We start from the raw sequence: 24,338 nt of genomic DNA on the forward strand, positions 1-24,338 counted from the left end.
AAATGATGTGTGACACGGTGCCTGTCCACTATGATCAAAAGATACAGTGAATGCTGCTGCTGAGTGCCATCCAATGGAAAGTCAGGGATCTTCAATACGGGAAGCAGCATGTCAAACCTTAGTAACAGTGTGTGACAAGTTTCAACTTGTTCGGCGCAGTCGGGTGTGAGCTACAGTTGAGAGAAGGTGTGTTTTAAAGTGTGCCCTAAATCATCCTCCATCATGACAATGCTCCGTGTCACACATCACTTCCGGTATACAGCAATTTGTCACATAAAAATATTACAGCATGTCCTCATCCACCTTATTCAACAGATCTGGCACCGTGAGCCTTCTGGACCTTCCCTAAAGTCAAAATGATTCGAGGCAGCCACAACAGCACAACTAAAGATACTCATGAAAGAGGACTTCCAGAACTGCTTCAGAAAGTAGCAAGAACAATGGGATAAGTGTGTTCAAAGTGAGAGTTAGTATTTTGAGGGGGATTAATGGCAATGTGTCTTTTACGGTAATAATTTTATTTAAACATTCCCCATATTGTTTGATCACACCTTGTATTTCTACCAATCGCTGAGAATGGATTGTTGAAGTTCTCACTATAAATGTACATTTACCTATTTATTTCTTCATCTCTACTGTTTTTTGCTTCAGGTATTCTGAAGCTCTTGATTTTTGTTGCCTCTTACCTTTTTAAACAGTATATAACGTCCTTCTTTGTCTCTAGTAATTTTCTTTCTTCTGAAGTCTACTTTTACTTGATATTAATAAAGCTACTCTTGCTTTTTTTGATTATTTTTGCGCTGCCTATATTTCTCCATCTGTCAGTCTACCTAAGTCATTAAATTTGAAGTGAACTTCTTATAGACAGAATATAGCTGAATATTTTTTTCCATCTACTCTGCCATTTTGTTTTAATTGGTATGTTCAGACTATTTACATTTAAGGTAATTATTAGTATGTATAGCTAAGTCTGCCGTGCTATTATTTGTTTTCTGTGCCTCTTGATCCTATTTTTCTTTTCTTTCCTGCCTGTGAATTACCTGACCAATTTTTAGTAGTCCATCAGGATTTATTTATATGTGATTTTAAAGCTCCAGCAAAGTAATTCAACTAAAATTTAATAGTCAACAGACTTGGCGCAAAGGTGATTAGTATGTATATATCCAAATGTATAAGATTTAGGAATCATCAATAGTTTCAGTTGTCAAATTACCCTTCTTGATATAGTTATGAAGAGTGAGTCCCAATAAACAATGAGAATTTTTTAGTATGGCTTAACAGGGATGTTACCAGGGAAACCTTTAAATATTTTACTGCTATGATATGGAATTCTTGGGGTGTGAAGAGATGTTTAGTGGTCCATATCCTGCTTCCACCAAAGGTCAACACTCCGTGACCTTTGGTAACCTCACCCTCTTCTCAAACCTCAGGGTATACTTGTCAGACATAAAAGCTGGGAAGTGCTGCCAGCTCTGTATTTCCATTAACTGTCAGGACCTTCAGCTCTGCTCACAGGCAGTCATCAGTCCCTTCCAACTATGACTCAAAATGAGGTTACAAGGAAAACTTCAGAGAAGTTTCCAAGTAGAATTTATGTGAGGGGGTGGGAAATATGACCAAGTCTCTGAAAACTCACACTTCTTTATGCAATGACCATATCTGACACTTCAAGTCCATCAGTAGAAATATTTGCAAAGTACTAGCAGCCATTTTCATTATATGTGGGTTTATTAAAATGTTATTCTTAAGTTCAACAACAAGAACATGTATTGAGGGCTTGCTCTGGACCATTTCTAGAGCTACACATATGTTAAGCCAAAGGTCTTTTGGAAAATAAAATTTCTGAGGGCTTACGATGCATGCACACTGGAGTATCCTAGGGACGAATATGTACTATGCCAAATAACAATCTAGTACAGCTCTTCCCATAACTACTCTGGGGGCTAAGGAGGTCATCTGCCACCACTCGGGGAGCTGGTAACACATGAATTTTACTAAAAACAAGGTTTTAACTTATTCATTAGACTGGGTTTCCAATAAAGTACACAACTTTCTGAAGCAGAAGATAATTTTCCAAATTTTATACTCAAAAACATATTTTGCCTAAGTTAAACACCAAAGTCTCAAGACTTTATAACAAAATAATGATGTTTTTTGGAAACTAGAAAGTTGTGATTCTGTGTTTCTATTCTACTGTGATTGCTATATAGGCAAGTGAAAGACCAATTTCATGCATTAAGAGTGGATGTTTCTGGGGGGAACTAACCTTTCACACGGACGTCACTGTATCGCTGAAAGTGATGGTAAGCAGCTTTCCAAGGATTCCGATAGTGACGGAGCAAAGTAATGGGAGGTCTTGGACGCACTGGGACATACCTCACACCCTCCTCATCTATTCAAAAGAAAAAGAAGACGTTACAAAGCTTACTACATATTTGCAACAATCTTCCAGGTACAGTTCCAGTAAGTGAGCTGTAAACAGCTTCAGGGATGGACTCCCAACTTAAGTGGGAAAGCTGCACATGACAACAGTTAGCCTAAGTGACCATTACCGATATATTCCTTGGGAGGAGACTTGCGCTTCTCAGCCTTCACCAAAAGACTTTTGGCAGTGGACTTCTCATCATCAGTGCTGTTTGTCTCCATCATATCCCCTTCTTCTGTTGAAATCACGTGCTGCTGCTTTCGAGGCTTTTTCCTTGGGGAGGCACCAGGTGGTAGGTCACTTGTAGGCATGGACAGGTTGTTAGCCAGCAGTGCAAGAGATGGAGACATGGTGTTAGCAGCCAGTGGAGGAACTGCTGTCGTAGGAGAAAGAGCACACGTGTGAGAACCCCGACACAATGGAAAGCTTCACTTGATGCCCGGCAATGAGAATGATTAGTTAGACAGAACACAGAGATAACATGTGTTGACTTTTCTTTGTGTTGGGCACTGCGCTAAGCACTCTAATTGCAGCAGAGGCTGCCAACTGCTTCCTAATACCTCAGACCTTCACCTTTGTTAGTACAAGGACCCTCACATTTAGATGGGCACACTGTCACTCAGCTGAAACACTGTATTTACTAGCCTCCCTGACAGTTAGGTGTGACCATATGCAATGAAAATAGAAGTGTTTTGTAGCACTTCCAGGAAGTTTCCTTAAAAGAAAGAAGGCATGATTTTCTCTTCCTCGTCTTCGTTCTATGACTCTGGAACTCAGATGTAATAGCTGGAGTTCTAGCAGCTATCTTGAATCAAGAGAATGAGGGTTTTCTGACAATATAGATTGACCTACAGGGTACTGTGATAAGTGAAATTAAGTCAGAATGAGAAAGACAAATACCATATGATCTCACTTATGTGTGGAATTTAAAGAACAAAATAAATGAACAAAAAAAACCAGAAACAGACTCATAAATACAGATGATGTTTACTAGATGGGAGAGGGGGGTTGGGAAATGGGGGAGAAAGGCAAAAGGTTAAGAAGTACAAATTGGTAGTTACAAAATAGTCATGGAAATGTAAAGTAGAGTACGGGGAATATACTCAACAATGTTGTAAAAACAACGTATTACTGTCAGATGGGTACTAGACTTCTTAGGGGATCACTTCATAAATTATATAAATGTCTAACCACAATGCTGTACACCTGAAACTAATATAACATTGAATGTCAACTATAATTAAAAAAATAGTCATGGGGATGTAAAGTATAGTACAGGGAATATAATCAATAATATTGTAATAACTATGTACAGTGTCAGATGAGTACTAGACTGACTGGATTATCACTTTGTGAGGTACATAAATTTCTAGTTACTATATTGTTTTGTACACCTGAAACAAAAAAAAAGAGCATGATGGTCAAATGGCAGGAGTGGTAGGAGCGTGGGGCCCTAATGATTTTATGGAGTCCACATACCATCTCTGGACTGTCTGCCTCAGGATTTGCTCCAAGGGAGACAAAAATCTTATGTTCAAGTCACTATTTTTCAAGGCTTTTTGCATTAATTCCTAGCAGATAACCTATTAAATCACATAATCTTAAAAATAATATGAAGAAGTAGGCACTGTTTTATTATCCCCAATTTAAAGACAAGAAAATGGTACAAATGACACAAGTAAAGTGGCAGAGCTGGGAGCGGACAGAGGCAGCAGAGCTCGCCCTCTGACTACCACAGTGCACGGCCTTCAGATAAATGGTACTCACAGTATGAAGTAAACATTTGTTTGGGCTTGTATGGATCATACATCCGGGGACTTAAAAATCATGATGAAAGTTCACCTCAACTCTGATTTTCACTCTGTCACTTCCTTGTGCCATCCTTTTCCTCCATCCTACCTCGGCCACCCACTCCCAGTAGGCATACCCTAAACATTGTCATTACATCTCAATTTCTAGAATCTGAGTGTCCAGCCAAAACCAACTCATCTTTCCAGGCCACTTTTCTTAGTAACAAGTCTCCAACAATCCGTAGGCTCCACTAGGAACTATTATTCATTAATCCTTCCTTTTTTTGCTGTCCCTTATTCCTGTAAGTTCCTCTATCACTGGGTTTTGATTCTACCAGCAAATGTATTAGTTTTATTCATCCTTTGTCCCTCCTCTTGCTTCACTGTATTCACTAAGCAAAAGCACAACAGGTGAAAGCCAACTCTCTAACTAGCCTGCACCCATGTAGCTGAATGCTGCCTGAGAAAGATGCACAGCAAAGCTGACTGGTCTCATGAACACGCTCACCAACCACAAGTAGGCCCCTACTGCTATGGGACAAGCCTACCAGATGGGCCAAGTCCACTCTCCACGTGATCATTTCACACTTTCTCCTCACACCTTCAGCACATCCTATACCATCCTTACTCTCAGCTGATGACCTTGCTTTCAACTTTACTGAAAAAAAAAACAAACAAACAAACAAAAACAAACCCAGGAACAATCAGAAGAAAACGTCCACAAATTTATACTACCACATCTACCTAGTTTCTTGCATGGTGACCACGCAATTCCTTTCTTTGTGCTTTCAGCAAAGACTGATCCTTTCACGTACACAACAGATCCCACATACTGTCACCTCCTCAAATAGTGCCCTAGGAATCCTTCTCCTGCATCATCAGTTCTTTCCTCTCTACTGGATTGTTCCCATTAACATACGACACTGTCATTTGTCCCATCTTAAAAATAACTTCCTTTTGACATCATTTCCTTTCAGATATTGCCCTTCCTTTTCCTATCCCTTTATAACAAATTCCTCCAGTGTTGTTTATACTCATTGTCTCCAATACTTCTCTCCAAGTTTCTCTTGAACCAACTCCCAGTCATACCGTGTTGTCCTGAAAATAAGACCTAGCCGGACAATCAGCTCTAACGTGTCTTTTGGAGCAAAAATTAAGACCCAGTCTTATTTTACTATAATATAAAACCAGGTCTTATATAAGACCAGGTATAATATAATACTGGGTATAATATAATATAACATAATATACTGGGTCTTATATTAATTGTTGCTCCAAAAGACACATTAGAGCTGATGGTCTGGCTAGGTCTTATTTTCAGGGAAACACAGTACTCTAACTGATATCATAAAATGAAAACTGCTCTTCTCAACATCTCCAAGACCTCCACATTGCTAAATCCAATGGTCACTGTGAGCTCAGCCCTTATCTTAACTGATCTCTCAGCAGCATGTGACCTGGCTGATTACTCCCTTTCCCCTGAAATATGTTTGTCCTGGCTTTCCAGGACACCACATACTCTAAGTTTTATTTCTACCGCTCTGGCCCCTCCAGTCTCCTTTGCTTGCTTCTGCCTCCTCTCCCTCCTCACAAAGTGCAGTACCCTAGCGGAGCTCCGTCCACAACTGGTTCTGTTTTTCATCGGCACACATTCCTTAAGTGATCCATGGCTTTAAACATAATTTATATATATAAAATTACAACTCCCAAATTTATGCCTGCGACTTCACTTTCTATTCCAAAAGCCAGGCTCATAGATCCAAACTCCTAAATTTTTGACGTCTCCATTTGGAGTTCTATCAGATACGTCAAACTTACCATATCAAAAACTAACTCCTAATTTTCCCTACAAAATGTGGTCCTTCTGCAATCTTCCCTATCTCAGCTGATGGTAACTCCATGCTTCCAGTTACTAAGACCAAAAATATTGTAGTTGATCCTGATGATATTCTCTCACACTCAACATCCAATCTTAAATGAAACCCTCTCAGTTCTACTTTAAAAACATTCCTAGACTCCAACCACTTCATACCACTTCTGTGGCTACTAGCCTAGCTGAAGCCTTCAATGTTGCCTGCAAAGAAAGCAGCAGCCTCTTCCTAATTCCATCCTTGCTCCCAGTCTTTCCTCTACACAGCAGCCAGAGAGGTCTGTTCAAAAGGGACGTGAGCTCCAGCCCCCTCTGCTCAAAACTCCCTAATAGCCCCCCGCCCTCCGAAAGCCCAAGTGCCCCCAGTGGCCCATGGGCTCTCAGTCAGGCTTGATCCTGTTTCTGACCCTGTCATCTAGTGCTGCCTCACGCACTCAGCGCCGCCTGCCTCTGCCCTCTGCTATTCTGTGAGCACACCAGGCACACTGCTGTCTTAGTCTCACACTTAGTGCTTCTCTTCTGGTCCGGAACGCTCTTTCCCCACATAGCCTCACACTCAGCACTTCATCTCTTTAATGTCTCTCCTCAAAGATTACACCCTCAGTAGGCCTTCAAGTCTTTTGGAAATCACAGCTCCAGTCCTACCCTTCCCTTCTGTTTTGTCCCTGCTTTACTGACTGTGTGCCGCCTGTTAGGGTGTGAGCTCCAAGAGGATGGAGGAGCGCCTGTGTACAAGGTTGTGTGAGCAGAACCTTTGCAGCGCCCATAGTTTCAGGCGGGGTTACCATCAGTGCGCTAGAACTGAGAGGCAAGAGGAACAACCCAAAATGAGAGACAAGACGAACAGCAAACTTGAGAACGTTTCATTTCCCCTTCTGGGTTATTCATGGTATCTTTCAATGGAAGTGCTGAGGCAAAGAATGGGTACCACAGAAGGATATTTCATGGCATAATAAATGAAAACAAACAAGCGAAAAAACAGCAGGCTTAGAAAGTGTACATACCGCACGACCACACCTCTCACTGAACAAAGGCAGGAGACACAAAGGCCTTCTCGCCCAAGTGCTCAAAAGGGTAACACTGGGTTACTGGCAAACGAATGACTTGCGTCCCCTTTGGTTTTGTCCGTACTTTATAAATTTCTCACACTGAATTCTACTTTTGTAGTTATGAAAAACAAGATCCACATTAAAAAAAAAAAAAACTCTCCCAAGTGACCTGCCTTTCACAAACTTGAAGTTTACAGTCGAGAAGAAGAGAGAAAAAGGGTAATGAATAGCTTTAAGATTTTACTAATCACATGTAAGTTTACCAAGAGAGTATTTTCAACAACATAAATCTTACTTTATTGCATAACAAGGCAACAAAATTGGCAGGGAATAAATTGTAAATAATCAGAACTTAGGTATGATCGTATCTTGACCTCTTTTACATGGAGATATTTTCTTAATGAATACAAAGAAGTTGTATTTAAGGATATCCTTGGGGAAATACTAATCTTTTTCATGATTTTGGTAAGAAATAAAAATTATAAAAGGGCAGCAAACTGGTTTTAGTTTTCAAAAGGAGCTTCCATTTACTAAAAACTAATGAAACGCAAATTTAAAATGGGCCTGGAGGAGTCAGGCTTCCTGGCTAAGGGTAACACAAGAGCTTGGACTCTGAGGAGAATCAAGAAAAGGGGAAGCACAACCATCAATAGAGAGTATTCGGTGAATGAACTTACCAGAAACTGGCCTCATGATATCCATTGGTTCCACTTCTTCTTTAACTTTTATCTCAGGTACAGGAGGGCCCAAAACAGAGGAGAGACTGCTACCCACAGCTGCTGATGGCGGGGGGGCAGCTGCAATGGTAGTGATGGGTGGAGTGATGGGAACTGCTCCAGGAATGGTTGAGAGGGTGACCGCTGGTTGTGATGGGGGACTAGCTGCTGCAATCATGGTTGGAATGGTTGGTGGAGGCTGCTGAGTGGTGGGAGGGACTGCAATGGTGGGCTGATCATTATTTTGATTGGACACGGTCTCCATGGACACAGTGACTGGAGTGGCCATTGATACGTGGATTTCTGACTTAGGTTTGGCACTAAAACACAAAAGCAAAGATAACGTAGCAAACAACAGAAAAAGGCCTTAATTTGTAACATTTCAGAGGATGCGTATTTGTCCAAACCTTTTTGTAAAACACACAGCAAAACTAAAACAATATAACTTGATTCTAAAAGTTGAAGTTGAAAAAGTAAAAGGAAATTCAAATTTTAAAAGGATCCCCTCCTTGCCCTATACCCATGTTTTTATAAGCAGTAATAAAATTAATTTAGAAAACCAAGAACATTTCAAAGAAATCAAAGTCACATCATCAAAAGACAACCACATTTCATTACATTAGTGTATTTTCCTCCCAGAATTCCTTAAAGCATGTGCTATCTTAGGTTTTTTGATATTACAATTGTACTCAGACTTCATACGTAGTTTCTTCATATATATATATTTTTATGAAAGGAAACTCATGCACATGGCAAAGATACAAAAGAATACAAATTGAAAAATAACTTCCTTCCACTTTACACACTCAGCCCTCTACCCAGAGGCACCACTCAAACTTCCAGTATATTTTACCAGAGACACTCTAGGCATCTAAAGCAGTCACAAATACAGTGTTCAAAAATGTATACCCTATTTTTTTTCAGTTTTATAAGAACAATTCATTCATGTCATTACAAATTCTTAAGCATTATTTAAAAATAAAGTTTCATTTAATAGCTATAAAGGTTTACCTATTTACATTACTACTGCTGAAAATTCAGGATATCAAAAGCAAAACAAAACAATACCGCTCAAGGTGAAGGCCCAAAACAACTTCCATAGGCAAAAAAATTCAACACCAACCTAAACTTCATACCATATACAAAAATGAACGCAACACGAATCATAAAGCTAAATGTAAAATGTAAAACTATAAAACTTTTATAAGAAAATACAGAAGAAAACCTAGATGTAGGTGAAATACCAAAAGCATAATCCATAAAGGAAAAAACTAATAAATTGAGTTTCATCAAAATTAAAAACTTTTGCTTTGCTAAAGACCATTTCAAGAGGTTGAAAAGACAAGGCACAGATTGAAAGAAAATATTTGTCAGACATATCTGTCAGAACAGAATGTACCTGGAGGACATTATGCTAAGTGAAATAAGCCAATCAAAAAAAGACAAATACTGTGCAATTCTACTTATATGAGGAACCAAGAGTAGTCAAATTCATTGAAAAACAGGTGGTTCCCAGGGGCTGGAGGGAGGAAAAATGGGGAGTCCTTGAATAATGGTTACAGAGTTGCAGTTTTTCAAGATGAAAAAGATCTGGAGATTGGCTCCAAAACAGTGTGAATATGCTTAACGTTACAATGTACCCTTAAAAATGGTTAAGATGGTAAAAAAAAAAAAAACACCCAGCAATGACAAAAAAAAAAAAAAAAAGCCACCAAAATTTCTGAAAAAGGAATTATATTCAAAATATATGTATTACCACACACCTATCAGAATGGTGAAAGTAAAATTTAAAAAGCCCAGTAACACCAAGTGCCTGAAAGGAGCAATTAGAGCTACAAAAAAATTGTTAGCAGTAACGAAAGAATTTATTTAGCCAGGCTGCAGGGTGAAAGGTCTCAAATGGTGGATGTGGGAATTTAAAATGGTATAGCCACTCTGGAAAACAAGTTGAAAGTACTTCGTAAATGAAAAATGAAAAATAGATGTACCAAGCAACTCACCAACTGCATTCTTGAGATTGACCTTAGAGAGATGAAAATGTGTGTCTATCAAGAAAGGTGTACATGGAATGTTTGTAATAGCAGCTTTATTTGTAATAGCCCCAAACTAGAAACCCCAACGGACTTCAGTAAGCAAATAGATAAAGAAATTCTGGCACATCCATGTAGTGCAGCACTACCCAATCAAAAAGAACACACTAGTGATACACGCTACAATGAGGATGGGTCTCCAAAGTACTACGGTGAGTGAATATAAGCCAGTATCATTATGTTATTGTATGTAAAATGTTATATATGCAATGCATGTAGTATGTATGTGATAGTTATGAGATTTCACTTACATAAACTCTCAAAATGACACAATTATAGTGGTAGAGAAGAGCTAAATGGCAAGTCACTCGGGTTGGGAAGAGAGTGCACATGAGAGAATATCTCTGTGGTAAATAGTTCCATACTCTGATTATGACACTGGTTTTACAAATCTCTTCATGTCATAAAATTTCAAATTAGTATACACCAAAGGAAAAAGTGCATGTAAAAACTGGTGACATTCTAATAATTCTGTAATTAAGTCAACAGTATTGTAGCAATGCCAATTTTTTCATTCTGAAAATGGACTAGGGTTATGTAAGATGTAATCACTGGGGGAAGCTGGGTAAAGGGTACATGGGAACTTTCTGTACTACTTTTGTAACTTCTTGTGAGTCTTAAATTATTTCAAAATAAATATTTTAAAAATAAGGGTGGGGTAGAGGTAAAGCTTAGTCTGGAATTAAAGTGAATTAAAAGACAAAATAACCAGTCACCAGCAAAAAAACAAGAGTAAGAATCTTTGAAAACTCTCTTTCATAAAAGCAACAAAAATCTGGCAAAAAAGGGCCAGAAACAACTTTTTCTGAACTCTGGAAATCAAACAAAGGTTGCCAACAATACGGTAAAATTATTTAAGAAAATTGGCTGAACCTCGGCAAGAACAGTCAACTTCATTATGTGTTTTAACTTGCCCCATTTCCATTCCTCCATCTCCAACTTTATGGTAGGCTTGCAAACCAACAGTCCACACTCAACAGTGAAAAGCAGCAGCTTGGCAGCTACCAGTGTTAGAGCCACTTCAAACCCTCCTTTTACCAAAGAACTATCATTATATGACATGTCTGGTACTTATTTGCAAGACTGTCTTATTTGACCTGAATTGGACTTTGTCCAGTGCAAACACCCTTTTCCCATGAGGTGTTTGTTGGAAAAATATTAGAGGCAATTGCTTAGCTTCCCAGCTGACTGAGAGGATGGTAACAATTGGAGCAAACAATAAGTTTCCCAAAAAACTTTAAAGGAAAAGCTGGAGAATGAAATACCCATAGGGGCTTTGAAAAGCACCAACATATTTCTGGCCATCTAGGAAGCAACGCGTAGGTAGGACTGCAGGCACCCCCGGGGCTTTGCGGCCCTGCACAAGCCGGAAGAGCCGGGGGAGGCAGAACTGTAAAGCTGCCTGCCCCAATGTTGATGGGGTACGGCAGGACACACACAGAGCCCCTTTGCAAACACAGGGAGACTTATTGGTTCCAGGCTTTCAAGGAAATCTGTTCCATCATCAGCCGACTACAAAGTTATCCAAGTAGAGAATTCAGTGGTCACACAAGACAAACATATAGATTTTTAAAGAATTAATTTAGAAAAGTAAACAAATAACCATAACTACAAGCAGCAATAAGAAATCCCACGGACGGGGGGAAATCTGATTTTCAGAGCTGGTACATGATATAGTTTAAAACGTCCAGTTTTCAACAAAAGATTCTGAGGTATGTAAAGAAACAAGAAAGCACTGGTCAAACACAGGAAAAGAAGCAATTAATTGAACCCCATTGAGGAAGCACAGATGTCAGACTTACGAGAAAAAGAATTTAAGTTAGCTGTTTTAAATATCTTCAAAGAACTAAAGGAGAGATCTAAAGAACATCATGAAAATGATGTCTCAGCAAATTGAGAATATCAACAAAGAGACAGAAATTACAAAAAAAAAGATCAAATAGAAATTCTAAAGTTGAAAAGTGTAAAAGCTGAAAAGAAAAAGTCACTAGAGGGACTCAAAAGCATATTTCAAAAGGCATAAGAAAAAAATCAACAAATATGAAGATAGGTCAATTGAGAATATCCAGTCTGAGAAACTGGAAAAAAAAAAAGAAAGAAAAGAAAAAGAGGGAAAATAAACAGAGCCTCAGAGATCTCTGGGACAGCAATAGAAATACCAACATATGCATAAATGGGAGTCCCAGAAGGCAAGGAGAAAAAGGGGCAGAAAGAATATCTGAAGAAATAATGGCCGCAAACCCCCCAAATTTGATGAAAATCATTAATCTATACATCCAAAAGTTCAAGAAACTCTAAATAGGAGAAATTAAAAGAACCGACACCTAGACATATCATAATTAAATTGTCAAAATGCATAATAAAGTATTTAAAAAGTGAAATTCTGTAATTTAATTGTACCAAGAAAGGTAATAATGGCAAAATGTTAAAACAATTAAATCTAGTTGAATAATATTATTTTCTCTATTTTCCTTCACATTTATAGATTTTCATATTAAGGACTTAAAAATAGAATGCTATTAAGATAAAGTTGAAGATGTCACCCAGAAAGAAAAAGAGTGTTCCAATTTAAAATTCTCCTAGCCATTATACCATGTTTCCCCGAAAATAAGACTGGGTCTTATATTAAATTTTGCTCCAAAAGACGCGTTAGGGCTTATGTTCAGGGGATATCATCCTGAAAAATCATGCTAGGGCTTATTTTCCGTTAGGTCTTATTTTCAGGGAAAGACATTATCATTTAAGAGTGTGGGCAGGACTTACATTTATGGAAAGATGGCACAGATGTACTTTTTCCTATTCTTCCTGCTAAACATCATGAATGTTAATCATGACTATTATATATAAAACAAACAAGCAAGCTGAGGAAAGGTGAAGAGTAGACAGACTTGGCTAGGAATCCCAGGACCCAAGGAATGACACAACAGCGAGTTCCTTGGGTTTCCTTTTTGCCTCCTGTGTCCCACACTGTATGCTAGACAGCAGGCAACCCAGAAATATCAAAGGGCACTGACAAAAAAAAAAGTCCCAAGAAAAGACTGCTCTCTGCAGCCAAAGGAGCAGCTTAGCAATGAAAAGCTTTTAGACAATAACTGCTCTACTCCAGTGAAACACATTACAATTGTGATCCCACCCCACGCCCTCCAGCAGAGGCTGTGGAGAAGGAAGGTACATTTACACACTTGCCGGGCTGTAATGTGGTGCCCCAATCAATTCCTAACCCCACTACGAAAGTGGCATTAAGAGAGACCAAGCAGGGAATGATGACTTCAGCTCCCACATGGCAGTAACAAGACAATGCTTTCCCTTCCCCAGCTGGGTAGTGTGAAAGGGGGACTGCTAAAACAAAAACTATATAAATAAAATTCCAGTCTCATAATACCTAAAATGTCCAGGTCCAAATAGAAAACCACTCGTCTAAAGAAGATTCAGGAAAACTACAACTTGGAAATGAGTGATGTAGGAATTAGCTGACAAGGACTTTAATGCAGATGTCATTCAAACAAAAAACCAAAAATCTCAGCAAAGAAATCAAAGTTAGAACCAAATGGAAATTACAGAACTGAAAAATAAAACGGAACAAATAAACTCAGTGGATATTCCCAGCAGTAGAGATGAGAGAGGACAGAATCAGTGGACTTCAGGACAGATCAGTATAATTTACCTCATCTCAGTAACAGAAAAATAGACTGAAGAGTGAGGGTAGAATAAACATTTTCCTGATATGCAAAGTGTCAAAAATTGGCATCTTATGTACTCTTTCTCTGCTACAAAAGAGCTGTAAGAAATCAAGAGTAAACCAAGAAAAAGGAAGTGTGTGGGCTCCAGGTGTTGAGCTGAAGGGAAGTCAGAGCTTTATGGAAAAAGGACGTACCAGGAATAAACAGCTGGGCATCAAGTCCAAGAGCAACCAATGCAGACTGGAGTAGGAGGACACAAGGCTTCAAAGAAGGATTTGATCCAGGAATAATGGAACCGACAGAGATCTGCTAAATCGGCCTGTACTTAGAGTTCTACAGATATGGTGAAGTTTGAGAAAGAATTAGTGTGATTGGCAGGAAAAACCAAAGAAAACATTAGCAGTAGCCTTGTAGTACTATGTGACTTCTTTTAAAATTCAATTAAAAAACTTATTTTGGGCCGGCCCGGTGGCTCAGGCGGTTAGAGCTCCATGCTCCTAACTCCGAAGGCTGCCAGTTCAATTCCCACATGGGCCAGTGGGCTCTCAAACACAAGGTTGCTGGTTTGATTCCTTGAGCCCTGCAAGGGATGGTGGGCAGCGCCCCCTGCAACTAAAATTGAACACAGCACCTTGAGCTGAGCTGCCACTGAGCTCCCGGATGGCTCAGTTGGTTGGAGCACGTCCTCTCAACCACAAGGTTGCTGGTTCGACTCCCGCAAGGGATGGTGGGCTGCGCTCCCTGCAACTAACAACTGGCAACTGGACCTGGAGCTGAGCTGTGCCCTCCACAACTAAGACTGAAAGGACAACAACTTGAAGCTGAACGACACTCTCCACAACTAAGATTGAAAGGACAACAACTTGACTTGGAAAAAAGGCCTGGAAGTACTCACTGTTCCCAAATAAAGTCCTGTTCCCCTTCCCCAATAAAATCTTTTAAAAAAAAAAAAATTTATTTTGACAGCTTCTGGACTTACTTTTAATATCTACTGTTTTCTAATTTAAAATATTTTAATTTTCCTGAATTTTTTGTTTGTTTTGAATTAGTAATATATTCACACTTTAAAAGTCTCCTCTGTTCCTGAACCAATCCACAACCATCTCCCCACAATACCACTCTATTGCTATTTTTCATTGAACTTGTCTACAAATACACAACACACCAATAGTGTGTACTACCTAACCATAGATTAATTAATGATAGAATATTGACATGCCATTAATTTTAAATCACATATTGATTTCAGAAACATGTATATGCTGATCTTACCTGTATCATACTATGTTTTGCATGGTTTTTATTTGTTTCTTTTAAAATTTTTCTTCACTTTTTTCTTTTCTAGCCTCCGTGTCCACATTGTTTTGTTTTAATTTTGGCTTAATTCTGTGATGGTTTCTTCTAGATCACCTTCATATTGATCCTCTTATTACTCATTGGTGAATGAGTTGGGCAATTCCTAACAACAGCTAGCTACTTACATGAAATTCCTCTTACGTGGGCGTGGGGTGTGAGGAGACTGCTCTTTCAGCTTTTTGTCACTTCCTTCCCGTACCACAGAAATAGACTGCCTACTACGAATAACGTCAACCTGGGTGTCGGGTGGGACCCTACGTCCAGTTTCTCTGAACCATACTAAGGCCAGGAAAGATTCTACAGATAGCCCCTCTGTACCCCGATTTCTACACGTTATTGTGCACAAGGGACACAGTTTTGGGCTTCACAGTGTGTTCTTCATCTTCAGGAACTATATGTTTTTTTCTAGCACTTTAGAAGTTAACTCCATGTGCTACTTAAAAAAAAAGTATTTTAAAGAACAAAAAATAATATATTACGTTTGTAAAAGTTACTATCTAATGTTGGCAAAAATGTGGAGAAAATGGGAACACATATTTCATGAGGATGTAAACAGATATAGTAATTGGAAACCAGAATTTAAGGGCACATTTACCGTAATCCAGCAATGCTACTTCCAGAAATAGAGCCCAGAGAAGTGACTGCTAAAGGACTCAGTGATGAAGAGATCCACTGTAGTATTGATTATGACAGTGACAATGGAAATTCCAAAAGTGTTCATTAACTGAGGACTAATTATGGCACCAATACATCTGGGAAAATCACACAGCACAGGAATAGTCTCCTCTGGTTTTCCACTTCTTGACCTCTAAAGATGGCATGTCCTAAGGCATGGTCCTTGTACCACTTCTATTCACACTCATTGTCAATAGAAGTGGCATCTCTTCCACTGGGATCTCTTCCACTCTCATGATCTTAAAGAAGGTCTACCTGTTTGCAATTTATAAACCTTAATCACCAACGTGGACCTCTATTTTTAATTCTAGAACTGTACACACTTCAGACTTTTATATCCAATCATGCAAATGACATCTCCACTAGGGTGTGTCTAACCACTTGGCTATCTCAAAAGTAAACTGTTTAAAATCAAACTTGATTTCCTCCATTATCCTCATTTTAGAAGGCTAATTCCTTATCTGTAGTTGCTCAGTCAAAACCTTGTAGCTTTCCTTGACACCTCTCTTTCTCTCCACTCTATCAGAAAATTCTGTCAGCTGTACCTTCAATACATGTCCAGAATCTGAACTCTTCTGAACACTTTTACTTCCTCCAAGCTGGTCCAAGCCTCTGATAGACTGAGATACTATCATCTCTCACTTGGGTCTACCTGCTTCCACTCTTGCCTTCTTGCAGTTTATTTTCACCTCAGTAGCCAGAGTAATCCTTTTAAAAATGAGTCAAATCATGTCACTCCCATGCTTTAGCCCTCTGATGGCTCTTACCCAGAATAAATTCCAAACAATTTTGAACGGTTCACAAAGCCCTATAAAATCTGGCCCTCTGACCATCTTGTATAACTCTCCCCTTGTTCTAGGATGCTCTCCCTTGCTGTCCTTTTGAGCATTCATAATACAAAGGCAGTCCTCACTTCACACGATGTTGATGTGTGAATTATACAAACACACACACCACCCTAGATTATACAAATACCCCACCGACACCATTCAAATTTCAGTTACCACAGTGTATTAACTGTAACTGCATACATTGCAAACTTTGCTGCTAGCTCTTCAGTCCACAAATCAGTGTGTAACTAACATACCGTGCTTTATGATCTGTGACCAATCACATCACCTCTTTTGAAGTATGTCACTGACTGGTTACTGCACATCTGTTATTTAGTTCATGCAGACAGCAAAGCATGCATTTGGACTGTCTTGTTTCCCAGTGAAAGCCCAGGTGAAATTTTACAAAAATGGATGAAAGAGAACTGGCCAACAAAGATGAAAATGCACTAAAAAGGGGGATAGTTCTGGAAATAAAATTGGACGTGATTAGAAGATTTAAAATGGTAATAGCAAAGAGAATACAGGAACAGACCTAGGCTCGTATGAAACCATGGTATGGACCACACTGAGAAAGTCCAATTAACATGGGGAAAAAAAAAAGGTAAAGTCGCTTCACATCACTTCTTAGTTTAAACTGTAGTATGAACAGACAGCCATGATGGTGAAATGAAGTATTCACTTCTTCTTTGAAGATTGTTAAAAAAAAAAAAGTCCTAATGATTCAGGCCAAAGTGCTGAAGGCAGCTTCCACACTGAAAGAAAATGGCAATACTAAGGAACATGAAAAACACCTCCTGCTACTAGAGGATAGTTTTACTGTTTTAAAAGTTAGCATGAATTTGGTTAATATGAAACTATCTGACGAAATTGCTAGCTCAGATAAAGAAGTTCTGTAAAATGTGCACCCAGATTCCAAGGATTAGTTAAGGCAGGTGGTTTTGATGAAACAGATGATGTCCCTGGAAGTGGTGCTGGCAAAAAACCTCATGATAAAGGAGCTCTTGGAGATATTTTTCACAACAGTGAAAGAGAAAAGCTAAGATGCCAGAAGCAGAGGTGGGTCCAAGATGGTGGTGTAGGAGAACACTGATTTTGCCCCTCCCAAGAGCACATAGAATGTATACCTGTATTTAGAGCAATACCTCCTGAGACACAACTGAGGGCCAATTAACAGCTTACGCACAACTAACGAGAGAGAGAGAGAGACAGACAGACAGACAGACAGACAGACTGATTGCACAGAGAAGGCTAGGGAACAGCAAAAGCTCTCTTGGGAGCTGAGGGAACTCTCTTATGGACCAGAGGCACAGTGAGTGCCTTGTTCGTATTTCCCCTGAACTTGGATAGCAGGCGGTATCTCTATCTAGGTGGTCAGGCTGATCTGCAGAGCTGCTGTATTGCAGCCCCAGGCAGCCCTTCCACAGCTAGCTCCAGCAAGAAGAGGAGCGCACGTCAGACTGCACGCACAGGGCTTCACCCAAATCCGGATCCTGGTGTCACTGTGCACACCCACTGGGATGCACGTGCCTGCGGGGCCCCCACAGGGAGAGAGTAGGAAGTAGCAAAGCACTGTGGTGTCTGCATGCAGTGCTGCTTTGTCTGGAGAAACTGCGGAGACAGTGGGGTGCTGCTGCACGCACACGTGGGGCTGTGCCTTCCGCAGAAAGTGCAGAACCACTGGGGTGCTGCTGCGAGCCCACAGGGTTGCCCCAACTGGAGCACTCGCAGAACTAGAAAGGCACTGCAATATGCACGCTCCGGGCAGCCCCACCGAGTCGTGGTTGGGCAAAAACTAAAGCAACAGGGCTCCGTCCAAACAGAAGGGCAAGCAACTGTGCACACATCGGGCTGCCCAACTCCAACTATGTTGTGGCCGTGGACAGCAGAACAACAGGGGCGACTGCACACATGTATACCCAGCTGCCCCACATGAAACCCACTTCTCTGTCCATGTGGCATACCAGGCACTGCGAGCGCCTACTCCAGCTATATCCAGCCTGCCAAAAATATCTGCCACACACTCTACAAAGAGGCCACTTTTTTAAGACTGGGAGAGAGCTATTTTATCTACCTCCTAGGAACACAGAAAGTCAAATACAATGGGTAGACAGAGTATGTCCAAATGAAGGAAGAAGAAAATACCCAGAGAAAAACTCTAATGAAATGGAGATAAGTAATTTATCTGATAAGGAATTCAAAGAAATGGTCATAAGGAAGCTCAACAAACTTGACAGTAGAATAGAGGAACACAGAATTTCAACAATTAGAAAATATAATAACCAATCACAGATGAAGAATACAATAACTGAAATGAAAAATACATCATAAGGAACTGACAGCTGATTAGTTAATAGCAAAGAACAGACTAATGTCCTGGAAGACAGAATAGTAAAAATCACACCATTTGAACAGCAAAATGAAAAAGAATTTAAAAAAATGAGGATCGTATTAAGGGACCTCTGTACAACATCAAATGCTCTAACATTCGCATTATAAGATTCTAGGAGGAGAGAGAAAAGGGCAGAAATATATTTAAATAAAAAATTGGCTGAAAATTTCCTTGATCTGGGGAAGGAAATAGATATCTAAATTCAGGAAGCACAGACAGTTCCAAAGAAGAACCCAAAGAGGCCCACACCAAGACATACTGCAATTAAAATGGTAAAAATCAAGGACAGAGAGACAATCTAGAAGGTAGGAAGAAGGAAACAGGTCACATACAAGAGAAATCCTATAAGGCCATCAGCTGATACCTCAGCAGAAATTTTATAGGCCAGAAGAGAGTGGTAGGAAATACCTGAAGTGCTGAAAGAAACCTACAACCTAGAATATTATACCTGGCAAGATTATCATTCAGAATTGAAAAAGAGATGAAGACCTTCCCCAGACAAGGAAAAACTAAAAGAGTTACCCACCACTAAACTGGCTTTGCAATAAATGTTAGAGGGTGTTCTTTGGGCAGAGAAGGCCATAACCAGAAATAAAAAAAATACAAGAAAGAAATGTCACTGGTAAAGGCAAATATATAATGAACAGTGAACCAACCACTAAAAAAGTTAACATAAAGGTTAAAAGACAAAGTAGCAAAACTAACTATAACTAAGGAGATATACAAAACAGAAATATATAAAATATGCCATCAAAACCATAAAGCATGGAGGAGGCAGGAAAAATGTAGACATTTTTTAATGTGTTTGGAGTTAAATGACTATCAGCTTAAAATAGACTGCTACAGATACAGATGGATATATACGAACATCATGATAACCAGAAGTCAAAAACCTGTAAGACATACACAAAAAATAAAGGTAAAGGAAATGGAAAAAAAAAAACTAAGGAAAACCAGCAAATCAAAAGGAAAGATAGCAAGAGAATAAGAAAGGGAACAGAGAGAACAAAAACAACCAAAAAAAAAAAATCAACAAATGGCAACCTATCGATAAGTAATTTAAATGTAAATGAACTAAATGCTCCAATAAAAGACAAAGGGTGGCTTAAAGGATAAAAAATGAGACCTACCTAGATGCTGCCTACAAGAGACTCACTTTAGATCGAAAGACATACACAGAAAGTGAAGGAATGTAAGAAGATAGTCTATGCAAACAGAAACAAAAAGAAAGCTGTGGTAGGTAGCCATACTCAGACAAAATAGACTTTAAAACAAAGAATGGAAAAAAAGAGAAAAAAGGACATTACATAATGATAAAAGGGTCAATCCAAGAAGATATAATAATTGTATATATATGCACTCAACATAGGACCACCCAATTATAAAAAGCAAAAATTAATGGACATAAAGTCAGAAATTAACAGTAATACATAATATTTGGAGAATTTTATACTCCACTTACCAGAATGACAGATCATCCAGACAGATAATTAATAGGGAAATAATGGCCTTAATGTCTACTAAATTAAGTAATGATCTACTTAATTTAGAGTAGATCAACTTAGTAAACATTTATAGAACATTTCATGCCAAAACTACAGAAGGCACATTTTCCTCACATGCACATGAAACATTTTCCAGGACAGACCACATATTCGGTCACAAAATCAGCCTCAACAAATTCAAGATGGAAATTACATCACAATGGTATGAAACTAGAAATTAACTACAGGAAGAAAACAGTAAAAAAAATAAACCAACCCCAAAATACATGGAGATTAAACAACATGCTACTAAAAAAACAATGTATCAAAGAGGAAATCAAACAGGAAATCCAAAAACACATTGAGACAAATGAAACCACAAATTTCCAAAATTTATGTGCCAAAATAAAAGCAGTTTTAAGAAGGAAGTTTACAGCTATTCAGGCCTTTCTCAAGAAACAAGATCAACCCCAAATAACTTAACTTCACACCTAGGAATTAGAAAATGAATTAAATAACCATCTAAAGTAAAAGGAAAAAAATAATGATGATCAGAGCAGAACTAAGCAAAATAGACTAAAAAAATAAAAATTAGAAAGATCAATGAAATGTACAGCTAGTTCTCTGAAAGGATAAAAAAAAAACTGATAAACCTCTAGTGAAACTCATCTAGAAAAAGAAAGCGAGTTAAAATTTAAAAAATTTGAAATGAGAGAGATTACAGAGATACACCTGACACCACAGAAGTACAAAGGATTGTTAATCAATACTATGAACAATTATATGCCATCAAAATGGACAACCTAGAAAAAATGGGTTAACTTTCTAGAAACATACTACCTTTAAACACTAAGGCAGGAAGAAACAGAAAATCTGAACAGACCTATTACTGGCAATGAAATTGAAGCAGTAATCAAAAATCTCCCAACAAACAAAGTCCAGGACCAGATGGCTTCAAAGGTGAATTCTGACAATTATTGAAAGAAAAATTAATACCAATGCTTCTCAAACGATTCCAAACAACTGAAGAGGAAGAAACCCTCATTTTACAAGGCCAGTATTAGTATGCCGATACCCCAACCAGACAAAGACACTACAAAAAGGAAAATTATAGGTCAATATCCATGATGAACACAGATGTAAAAATTCTCAACATAATACCAGCAAACTGAATTGAACAATCCATTAAGACAATAACAACATGATAAAATGGGATTTATACCAGGGATTAAGTAAGGATGGTTCAATATCCACCAAGCAATTAATGAAACATTACAGCAACAAAACCAAGGATAAAAATAGTATGACTGTCTCAACAAATACAGAAAATTGAACATTCATTTATGATAAAACTCTCAACAAGGTAGGTACAGAAGGAATTTGTCTCTACATGACAAAGGCCATATATGACAAGTCCCCAGCTAACATCATACTCAATGGTGAAAAGCTGAAAGCTTTTCCTGTAACATCAGGAACAAGATAAGGATGGTCTCTCTCACACGTGTTATTAAATATAGTGTTGGAAGTCGAAGCCACAGCAATTAGACAAGAAAAAGAAATAAAAGGCATCCAGGTAAGAAAACCAAGATGTAGGTAAACACTGTGTTTACCTTCTCTCACAACCACATCAAAATTACAACTAATCTACAAAACCACCATTATTCAGAATTGCCTAAAATCAAGCTGAACTGAAGCCTTTCAACTAAGGTGAAGAAGCAGCCACCTCCAGACTGGTGGAAGGGGAATAGACATGGAATGGGCTGGTCCCACACCCACGTGTGACCATTAAATATCAGAAGGGATATTTCGGCTGTGTGTGTGGGGGGGTGCCACCCCATTCCCTAGAGGAGCAAAAGATCCCCATCCCACCCCATCCCAGGGTTCCAGTAACAGAGAGAGAAGTCCCCATAATTTTTGGTTGTGAAAACCAGCGGAAATTGTGACTGAGTGAGACAGAGCACAACCGCACTCCCAAGCGCTCCTCTTTAAGGGACTGAGCACGGACGTACCCACCAATGGAATCACTTGATTTGAGCTCCAGCCCTGAGGCAGCAGCTGGAGAGGCGGCACAGACATATGGTGGGGAACTAAGTCATCTGGCTTGGGATGGGGGATGGAAGGGCGGCTTTCTCCTGGACGGGGGAGCTGGCGGAGGCCACTTTCTTTACTGAGCCCTCCCTCTCCCCCACATGTGAACACAGGCAGCCAACACAGACTGTGCCTTTTGTTTGCCAGGCCCTGGCGATTCAAGACCCCCCCCGTCCAACTTTCGGGCACACCCAGGCTGCTTTCAGTGGCTTTTTCGTGCAGAACGCCTGCCCTAGCTCAAGCTACAGACTTTTCTAGGGTCTCTCAAAGGTTCGCAGAATCCAGAAAAGCAGCATCTGGCTTGAGCGTGTCCTGTACCTCTGGCTGAGCAGCCCTAAGCCAGCACTAGCGCAGCCAGCCTTGGTTCACAGCTTGGCCTCTCAAGGTACTTCCAAGCACAGCACGGGCGGCAGCCATCTGCGGATTTCTTTCTGGCTCCCACTGGGTGGCCTTGGGTGGGACACAGGCTTTGACTGAAATAGACCTACAGCAAATCCCCTCCAACGTGGCCTTGGGGCTAGTGCCCCAAGTGGCCAGCTTTAAAATGAACTGGAGCATCACCTAGCAGCCTCCAAGGACGACACACCCAAGGGGCGGACTGGGCAGGGGACCCTGTATGATCAGCCCCTGCACAACTCTTCCACTATAGTCACAGCCTGTCCTCATAAACAGTAAGCCCAAAGGGTCAGTCCCTCCCATTGATGTGCAATTATCAACCAAGACTCAATTGTAAGAGGAGAGCACACACAACCCATACAAGGGACACATCTGGAGTGCATGGCTCAGGTGACCAGAAAGACTGCGTCACTGAACCCCACAGCACACCTACTATATAGGGCCACTTTGCTAAGACCGGAAGACATAGCAGCCCTACCTAATACATAGAAACAAACACAGGGAGGCAGCCAAAACGCGGAGACAAAGAAACATGTCCCAAATAAAAGAACAGAATAAAACTCCAGAAAAAGAACCAAGAGAAAAACAGAGATAAGCAATCTATCAGACGTACAGTTCCAAACACTGGTTATAAAAATGCTCAGTGACCTCAGTGAACTTCAACAGAGAGATAGGAAGCATAAAAATGGAGATGGAAACCATGAAAAAGAACCAGTCAGAAATAAAGGATATAATAATGGAAATAAAGAATATATTATAGGGAATCAACAACAGATTAGATGAAGCAGAGGATCCAACCAGTGATATAGAAGATAAGGCAGCAGAAAACACCCAACCAGAACAGCAAAAAGAAAAAAGAATCCAAAAGACTGAGGAGAGTTTAAGGGGCCTCTGGGGCAACACTGAGTGTACCTACTTTCACATTATAGGGGTACCAGAAGGAGAAGAGAGAGAGCAAGAGATTGAAAACTTATTTGAAGAAATAATGACAGAAAACTTCCCTAACTTGGCGAGGAAAATAGATATACAAACCCAGGAAGTGCAGAGTCCCAAATAAGACGAACCCGAAGAGGCCAACACCAAGACACATCATAATTAAAATGCCGAAGGTTGAAGACAAAGAGAGAATCTTAAAAGCAGCAAGAGAAAAGCAGTTAGTTACCTACAAGAGAGTCCCCATAAGAATGTCAGCTGATTTCTCAACAGAAACTTTGCAGGCCAGAGGGGTTGGCAGGACATATTCAAAGTGGTGAAAAGCAAGGACCTACAACCAAGATTACTCTACCCAGCAAAGCTGTCATTTAGAATAGAAGGACAGATAAAGAGCTTCCCAGACAAGAAAAAGGAAAAGGAGTTACCTTTTACAAGGAATCTTAGAGGGACTTCTTGGGGATGGGTGAAAAGGGGAAGGGATTAAGAAGTACAAATTGATTGTTACACAGTAGCCATGGGGATGTAGGGTATATCAAAAGGAAAACAGTCAATAATATTGTAATA

General features: G+C 39.6%; 1 protein-coding gene across 4 annotated transcripts in view; it reads right to left on the reverse strand.

The window, feature by feature from the left end:
* Window positions 1-24,338, reverse strand: part of SAP130 (Sin3A associated protein 130) — a 90,003-nt gene that overhangs the window by 15,011 nt on the left and 50,654 nt on the right. For all 4 annotated transcript variants that reach the window (XM_033102313.1, XM_033102315.1, XM_033102316.1 and 1 more), the window contains exons 16-18: window positions 7,812-8,170; window positions 2,553-2,801; window positions 2,267-2,392 (exon numbers count right to left, since the gene is read on the reverse strand). In XM_033102313.1, coding sequence (XP_032958204.1) covers window positions 2,267-2,392; window positions 2,553-2,801; window positions 7,812-8,170 — 734 coding nt within the window. The remainder of the gene's footprint in view (window positions 1-2,266; window positions 2,393-2,552; window positions 2,802-7,811; window positions 8,171-24,338) is intronic.

The sequence above is a fragment of the Rhinolophus ferrumequinum genome, unplaced genomic scaffold (genome assembly GCF_004115265.2).
Source record: "Rhinolophus ferrumequinum isolate MPI-CBG mRhiFer1 unplaced genomic scaffold, mRhiFer1_v1.p scaffold_84_arrow_ctg1, whole genome shotgun sequence".
NCBI classification, from domain to species: Eukaryota; Metazoa; Chordata; class Mammalia; order Chiroptera; family Rhinolophidae; genus Rhinolophus; species Rhinolophus ferrumequinum.